The 8500-nt window shown below is 44.9% G+C and overlaps 1 protein-coding gene across 2 annotated transcripts in view; it reads right to left on the bottom strand.

The window, feature by feature from the left end:
* Nucleotides 1-329: 329 nt before the first annotated feature.
* The window catches only part of CILP (cartilage intermediate layer protein), a 31345-nt gene continuing 23174 nt past the window's right edge, over nt 330-8500 (bottom strand). For both annotated transcript variants that reach the window (XM_068107665.2, XM_068107666.2), the window contains one exon: nt 330-5791. In XM_068107665.2, the coding sequence (XP_067963766.2) occupies nt 3387-5791 (2405 nt within the window). In that variant the 3' untranslated portion in view covers nt 330-3386. The remainder of the gene's footprint in view (nt 5792-8500) is intronic.

Raw genomic sequence — 8500 nt, 5'->3', positions numbered from 1 at the left:
TTGGAATGGAATGGATGTTGATCGAAGCATGGTAACCACCGTGGGAAGCAAGCAGACGCTGACCCTTTGGGTGTTAACCATTTGTGAAGGCAGAGGATGTGTCATTGGTTGTTATCTCCATTTGCGGGTTCCAGAAGGTGAAACGGAGCTCTCCCAGGTCTCCAGGTGTCCACCTTTCGTGTGTATATATATATATATATATATATATATATATATATATATATACAGTGAGTGTGTTTGTGCGTGTCCCGATGACAATGATAACATTACAGAGAGTATAATCGACAATGGTTATATCTCTCCATGCCGACAGGACAAACATCCAATTTCCAAGCAGTTTATTTTGCAAAACGACCCAAGAAACAAATGAAGTTTAAATACAAAATGAACCATACATCAATTGCTTTTACAAACATTGCATTAAGAGTTAGATGCTCCGTGTGATGGTGTGCGAATCTAAACGTCATCATCATTAATATAATGTCGTCCGTTTGTACAATCAAGTAACGGTCAGTTTTTGTAATGAAAAGCCGCCAAATAAATCGGTTTAACGGTCGATTAATCAAAGCACCACTTTGTTGTCCTTGTAAACTATGAATGAAGTCAACCTCAAGTCTCAAAGCCAACGCCATCAGAACAGAACGGAGTTCTCCAACCTGGACAACATGAGGTTTCCCTTAGAGTATCTCGGGTGCTCCACAACTCGGTCCTCGAAGGGAAAGGACAACTTTCTTGTCGCACCAAGCAAGCAACACGTGAAAAAGGACATTCGGAAACGTTGCAAAGAAAATTTTGCACGTTGGTGTTTTTACTTTCACATGAAGGACAGCCATGATCGACGTTGGTGGACAGGTAGGACAATCTATGGAAACAACAGAACGTTTCACTAATGTGTGCCAAAACCATGGGAAGCAAGAGAAGCTGACGTTTCGCGAGGTCACCCTTCATCGGAGCAAGAGAAGCAAATGTTTCGGGAGATCACCCTTTATCGGAGCAAGAGGAGCTGACAGTTTCAGATCACCCTTCATCGGAGCAAGAGAAGCTGAGTTTCAGCAGATCACCCTTCATCGGAGCAAGAGAAGCTGACGGTTTCAGATCACCCTTCATCGGAGCAAGAGAAGCTAACAGTTTCAGATCACCCTTCATCGGAACAAGAGAAGCTGAGTTTCAGCAGATCACCCTTTATCGGAGCAAGAGAAGTTGACAGTTTCAGATCACCCTTCATCGGAGCAAGAGAAGCTGACAGTTTCAGATCACCCTTTATCGGAGCAAGAGAAGCTGACAGTTTCAGATCACCCTTCATCGGAGCAAGAGAAGCTGACAGTTTCAGATCACCCTTCATCGGAGCAAGAGAAGTTGACAGTTTCAGATCACCCTTCATCGGAGCAAGAGAAGCTAACAGTTTCAGATCACCCTTCATCGGAACAAGAGAAGCTGAGTTTCAGCAGATCACCCTTTATCGGAGCAAGAGAAGTTGACAGTTTCAGATCACCCTTCATCGGAGCAAGAGAAGCTGACAGTTTCAGATCACCCTTTATCGGAGCAAGAGAAGCTGACAGTTTCAGATCACCCTTCATCGGAGCAAGAGAAGCTGACAGTTTCAGATCACCCTTCATCGGAGCAAGAGAAGTTGACAGTTTCAGATCACCCTTCATCGGAGCAAGAGAAGCTGACAGTTTCAGATCACCCTTTATCGGAGCAAGAGAAGCTGACAGTTTCAGATCACCCTTCATCGGAGCAAGAGAAGTTGACAGTTTCAGATCACCCTTCATCGGAGCAAGAGAAGCTGACAGTTTCAGATCACCCTTTATCGGAGCAAGAGAAGCTGACAGTTTCAGATCACCCTTCATCGGAGCAAGAGAAGCTGACAGTTTCAGATCACCCTTTATCGGAGCAAGAGAAGCTGACAGTTTCAGATCACCCTTTATCGGAGCAAGAGAAGCTGACAGTTTCAGATCACCCTTCATCGGAGCAAGAGAAGCTGACAGTTTCAGATCACCCTTTATCGGAGCAAGAGAAGCTGACCGTTTCAGGAAATCACCCTTCATCGGAGCAAGAGAAGCTGACAGTTTCAGGAGATCACCCTTCATCGGAGCAAGAGAAGCTGACAGTTTCAGATCACCCTTCATCGGAGCAAGAGAAGCTGACGTTTCGGGCGATCACCCTTCATCAGAGCAAGAGAGCAGCATCTCCTTGCTTCCCATGACCGTTAACATACCTCAATCAAAGAAAGAGGAGATAAAGGTGGGGAGATAAGGGGGACAGAGTGAGTGGGACAAAGGAAAGGGTACAATGAAAAATCGACATCTGCGTATTTATTAAATAGATGAGCCCTCGTTATTTTGAGGAATGCAAGACTCTTTACGAGGCCAAGTTGGAGGGCAAAGGTCTAATGTCCACATTTAGAGGACTCTGAAGTCTCCTGTTTTTTGTTCAGATAAAGAGTCTTCTTGTCCGGTTTTCTCAGTAATCACCAACTTGGCAAATTAAGAAAAGTTGTCAATTTGCTTTTCCCTGCCTTGTTTGTTATTGTCGTGAGCTGACTTCATAATAATTTTCACAATAAATAATAGTTTACTTTCGGAACAATGTTTAACACAGTTTATCTTAATATGTAGATCTTCTTTATTCAGAGGTTTTAACCTTTATGTAGTCTATATGGTGAAAAATGAATTATTTACAGTTGAAGAAGAGCAAATAATTTTACATGATGACATACATGGAGTGAGGAGTTATAATTACAAAAGATTATTTTTTTTATAAACTTTGAAATGTCACCATTGTTTTTGTAAATGTATTGCTCGTTCTGTTGGCATTCCTGAAAACCGAGGATGAAACATGTGATTTAAAAAAAAAAATTGGTAGAAATTGCGAAACTATTTTTGTGTGTGTGATCATAAACATTCGTACACAATAATGGATGGTTTATGACTGTTCCCCCCTATCCTTGCAACCCCACTACCTCCACCTTCAGTATTCCACACAGTCTCATCAGATTCCGTCATCACTCTCATTTACTCCTGGTGCACTCTCCTACCTTTTCCATTTCTCCCCATCCTTACCTTAACCCTCTCCTCCTCAATTTAACCTCCTTCCTTGTTTGCATGTAATATGTAGGTTCCACAGCTTTTTCAATCACATTGATCAATTTGACTTGTATTTGGTGGCAAGAGGCTTCCTCTGAGTCCTTCATTGCTGTAAGTTGTAAAGTCTAAATCCCCAATGTTTGGTGGATGTCCAAAAATTCTTCCGAATGCTGCGATTGTTTGAAGTAGGAGCAAATTCATTTATACTCCCAATCTGAGTTTTTGGGTTTGCTCAAACTCCATGGGTTTGCTCAACAATCTGAAGGTGTTGAGCTTCAGACTGTCTTGATCAGATGTGTTTTAGGAGCCGATCCGCTGCTGCTGTCGCTCCTGTGCGCTCCGCACTCGTTGCCTTAGCCGCTCCAATACCTGACGACCCCGCACGCCACCACGGGTGCGAAGTTGTGTCCGACGCCGCTGCTGCGAATCGGATGTTCTCATGCGCCCCATATCTTGTCCAATCTCAGCGAGGGTAGCTGCCGGTGATGTCTGCATACGTTTAAAGAGGTCTGAGTGGCCGACATCACGGTAAGAGCAAGAAAATGTGACTCCAACTCCGTTGTCCGGATTCATCACACGTGAAGCGCTATCTGAAGAACCCTCAAAGCAACGGCCAAGGGCTATCTCCTTGGCCAACTTGGGGTCCTGGTCAGTCATCGTGTAAATACCATAATTGTGGCCCAAGGGATCAAGTGGAGCGAACATCTTGAAGAGATGGGTTTCATTGTTGATAGTGAGTGGTGGATGGTTGATCAAGTATTCCTGTAACAGGGAATTGATGCTTTGACGTCGACAGTCACCTTGTGGTAATATCTCTACCATCGTGCGATCGATCTCGTTTTCATCGAAGAGAAGTCCGCTGCATTTAAATTCCAGACAAGCAGCTGAGATATTTTCTTTCGGGGTGCTTTGGATACTGCGGACATCTCTAATGCCATAAAGCTTGCCGACAGTCTCCGAGTGTGTTCCACCCAAATTGCGTGAGCGTACCATGACTTGCTCTGAGGCCAAGATTTTGAGTTTGATGTAGCAAGCACGGAACTCCATGGGTTTTGGCCACCAAGAGAGATAGTCCTCGGTCCATGTTGTGAGGTCATTCTCGTTGAAAGGAACTGTGTTGAATTGGTACCTGTCTTCCTCAACCCGAAAAAACCTGAAGTGATTGTCACTGAAAGGTGCCTCTTCACACTGTTTCAGGCTGCTGTAAGCATAAATTGGACCGTTACTTTCTTCCGGTGAGTTTGGGTTCGGTTTGGCAAGGTTTATTTTGAAAGCCGTTTTCTTTTGCCTTGGGTCATCATGGTCTGTTCTACGGTACGCTAATTTACCCAGGTATGGTTGCTCAACACCCACCATGTTGGGATTCAGCTTTGGGCTGGATGGAACGGCTTCCAAATCTTCTCCACCGATGTTTGCAGTGACAAAAGCTGTGTAGGCATCTGGTTGTCGCAAATCACAAAAAGCTGGAAGGCAGGCACCATTAGGACCTGTGATGACGCTATCGAAGCGACCCCAGGCCCTTGGGTTGGCCGAAAAACCAGGCTGTGGCTCCATGTTAATGAGGCTTATGACCACACCTTGCACCTGCTCAGTGGGGATGAACCGATCACTGCGGAATGCACGCATCTTGACAAAGCACCTGCGAGCCTCTGGGACATCTAGGTTGAACAGACGGCGCTCTCGGATTTCCATGTTGCCGATCAAGAATGTGCGTGCCTCTCTCTTATTTCTGCGTACTTTTCCCATCCTTAAATCACCTTCTTCCTCCCAGATGCCTGTGACTGGATTTAGTGACCAGAGTTTCATGGCTCCACGATGCTCAGGCATTGTGACCTGTGCTGCATCGAGATACACGTTCACTTTCCCAACGTCCAGCGACTCCTGGGTTGTCTCCTCCTTGAAATCAACTGAAAACATTCCATAGGTACGCAAAGGGAACAAGTCTCCTTCGTCGTTGACAAAGTTTAAATCGCTGGAAGCTGCCGCAATACTTGACATGTTGCGTGGATCTAGAAAGGTTACACTTGCCTGCACGGTGCCATTGTACAACTTCCCGTTGGTACGGTAAAAGGCATTTGCAGGTATCTCGATCTGCCCCATTGGATTTGCTTTATCCATGTCGTTCAGAGTGAGTGTGTTTGTGACTGAGGAATCGATTTCCACTGGTGGTTTCTTTCGTTGCATCTTTATCTCATGGAATATTGAACCACCATTTTTGTTAAATGGAAGTACCTTGGTTGTTGTGACAAATATACCGAGACGGTCAACAAAGGTGAGCACCAAACGCTTGGTCTTCGGCGGAACCTGAAGGTTGAACGTTCCCTTGTAGCCCGTCATTCCTATTCGCTCATCTCCCATCAATATTTTCCCAAATCGGAGTGCTTCCCCATTGTCCTCTGCCACAGCATGTCCTCGTACAATAATTTTGGCCTGCGTGCACTTCTTACATCCACATTCTGTTATCACCTTGGTAGGGAGTGTATATCCCTTGCACTGAATGAGCTTCTCCTTCATTTTGGTGACACCACAGCAGGAAGTGACGCCATCGTGGCAGTTTAGGATGAAATGGCGGTTGTTTGTGCATGGTTGGCTGGGACACCAGCCCACGTCCACAAACGCTGAATTGCTGTGCACCTGGAAGCAGTCGTATGGGAGCTGGATGAGATTGGACACCGGGTTGGGGTTGCATGGTGGTCTACCAGAGGCTGCGGCAAGGAAAGGGACATTAGTGCATTTGTCATTTGTTGAAGTACCATATCGTTATAAATACTTAGTCATGAAAAACTCTCAAGAAAACAACTCAGAAAATAACGAAATCCTAAATTTGAAACATGGAAGCTGTTCACTGCAGAAGTTGTTAGCATGTGGGGTAACCAAAGATAAACTTTAAAAATAAAAAATAAAAAGGTGGTTGGGGGTTATGTTTTCACCCCTGTTTGTCTGTCTGTCTCTGTCTGTCTGTGAGCAGGATATCTCAAAATGTTATGGATGGATTCGGATGAAACTTGGTGGAAAGGTTGGGTTTTCGACAAGGATGAATTGATTAGATTTTGGTGAAGATCCGTATCCGGATCCGGATAGAGAATTTTTGAATTTCAAGTGCTTCTTCAGCATTCAGAGATGGGGCCAAAAACGATATACTTGTATAGCACAATATTTCAAAACGTTGTGGACGGGTTATGACAAAACATGGTGGATAAGTTGGGTAGGTGACAAGGTAAGATTGCAAATCTTAGTTCAGGTCTGAATGCAGATCCGGCCTTTCAGTGGGATAAAACATGAAAACTGTTCTGCAGCAATACACGACATGACCAAAAGTATGCAGACACCCCTTCTAATTGGTGGATTCGGCTGTTTCAGCCACACCCATTGCTGACAGGTATATATAATCAAGCACACAGCCATGCAATCTCCATCGACAAACATTGGCAGTAGAATGGGCCGTACTGAAGAGCTCAGTGACTTTCAACGTGGCACCATCATGGGATGCCACCTATCTAACAAGTCAGTTTGTCAAATTTCTGCCCTGCTAGAGTTGCCCCAGTCAACTGTAAGTGCTGTTATTGTGAAGTGGAAACGTCTAGGGGCAACAACAGCTCAGCCACGAAGTGGTAGGCCACACAAGCTCACAGAACGGGACCGCCGAGTGCTGAAGCGCATAGTGTGTAAAAATCGCAAATTGTAAAAAAAATCATAAGAATCGTCCTTGGTTGCAACACTCACTACCGAGTTCCAAACTGCCCCTGGAAGCAATATCAGCACAACAACTGTTCGTCGGGAGCTTCATCAAATGTGTTTCCATAGCCGAGCAGCCACACACAAGCCTAAGATGACCATGCGCAATGCCAAGCGTCGGCTGGAGTGGTGTAAAGCTCGCCGCCATTGGACTCTGGAGCAGTGGAAACGCGTTCTCTGGAGTGATGAATCACGCTTCACCATCTGGCAGTCTGACGGACGAATCTGGGTTTGGCGGATGCCAGGAGAACGCTACCTACCCGATGCATAGTGCCAACTGTAAAGTTTGGTGGAGGAGGAATAATGGTCTGGGGCTGTTTTTCATGGTTCGGGCTCGGCCCCTTAGTTCCAGTGAAGGGAAATCTTAACGCTACAGCATACAATGACATTCTCGACGATTGTGTACTTCCAACTTTGTGGCAACAGTTTGGGAAAGGGCCTTTCCTGTTTCAGCATGACAATTCCCCCGTGAACAAAGCGAGGTCCATACAGAAATGGTTTGTCGAGATCGGTGTGGAAGAACTTGATTGGCCTGCACAGAGCCCTGAACTCAACACCATCGAACCCCTTTGGGATGAATTGGAACGCCGACAGCGAGCCATGCCTAATTGCCCAACATCAGTTCCCGACCTCACTAATGCTCTTGTGGTTGAATCGAAGCAAATCCCTGCAGCAATGTTCCAACATCTAGTGGAAAGCCTTCCCAGAAGAGTGGAGGCTGTTATAGCATCAAAGGGGGGACCAACTCCATATTAATGCCCATGATTTTGGAATGAGATGTTCGATGTTCAGGTGTCCACATACTTTTGGTAATGTAGTGTATATGCGCTCAACTGAGTGCTGTTCCAGTTAAAGTTGTGTTCAGCAAGTTAGACAAGAGGTATGAACACTTACCCTTTGAGTTGTCTTGCCTACGTTGGAATATCGATTGAGATATCAACAATCAGCGAATCAAAGGGAATCGGTTCTGCACATCGGGTGAGGAATCTATGTGTGTGCCTTCCATCTGGGTGTTGGCCTTCTCTTGTCAATTAAAGGTAGAAAGTACAATTTTATTCAGTGCAGAACTCTTTTTTTGTTTTCTTAATTGGTAATTTGGAGTTTAGGAAAGTGAAGCATGACCAACAGCAGTGTACTTTAAATAAAATTGTTAGGGGTAAAACGATATTGATAGAGAATAATTTTAAAGGGCTATCCTTAAACTAGAGAGTACATGGAACACGATACTCCTTGCAGTGTTCCAGTATATATTTCAATTTTAATAAAATAATGATTTTAAAGATTACAAAATTTCTGGAAGTTTAGCGTTATTGAGGCAGTCTTATGCCTAGGGGTGGTCTAGGTGGTCTACACACAGGGGTGGTCTAGGTGATTCTGGGGCCCTGGACAAAGGTCAAGGTTGGAGCCCCCCCTCCACCCCCTCTTATTTCCACCAAACCCACTCTGATGAAGAATAAAGCACCCAATTTTCACAATTAGTGGGCCCGTTGGTCAATTGGACCAAATTTTCTTTAGTCTTCACAGCCTTGTTGCATACCTGCCTGCTGTACTGCTTGAGCAATAGCTTACCCTTCACCAGGCCCAGATGTGATTGGACCAGGGTGGGAATTATACGTTTGTTCTTTTTATTATTGCAAGTGAAGTGATACCACTCTTGTTATTGTTGTTAACATTTTTAG

This window comes from Myxine glutinosa, chromosome 2 (assembly GCF_964187855.1).
Source record: "Myxine glutinosa chromosome 2, kmMyxGlut1.1, whole genome shotgun sequence".
Classification (NCBI taxonomy): domain Eukaryota; kingdom Metazoa; phylum Chordata; class Myxini; order Myxiniformes; family Myxinidae; genus Myxine; species Myxine glutinosa.
The sequence above is the reverse complement of the archived record's forward strand: the minus strand, read 5'-3'. Positions and strand labels throughout refer to the sequence as shown.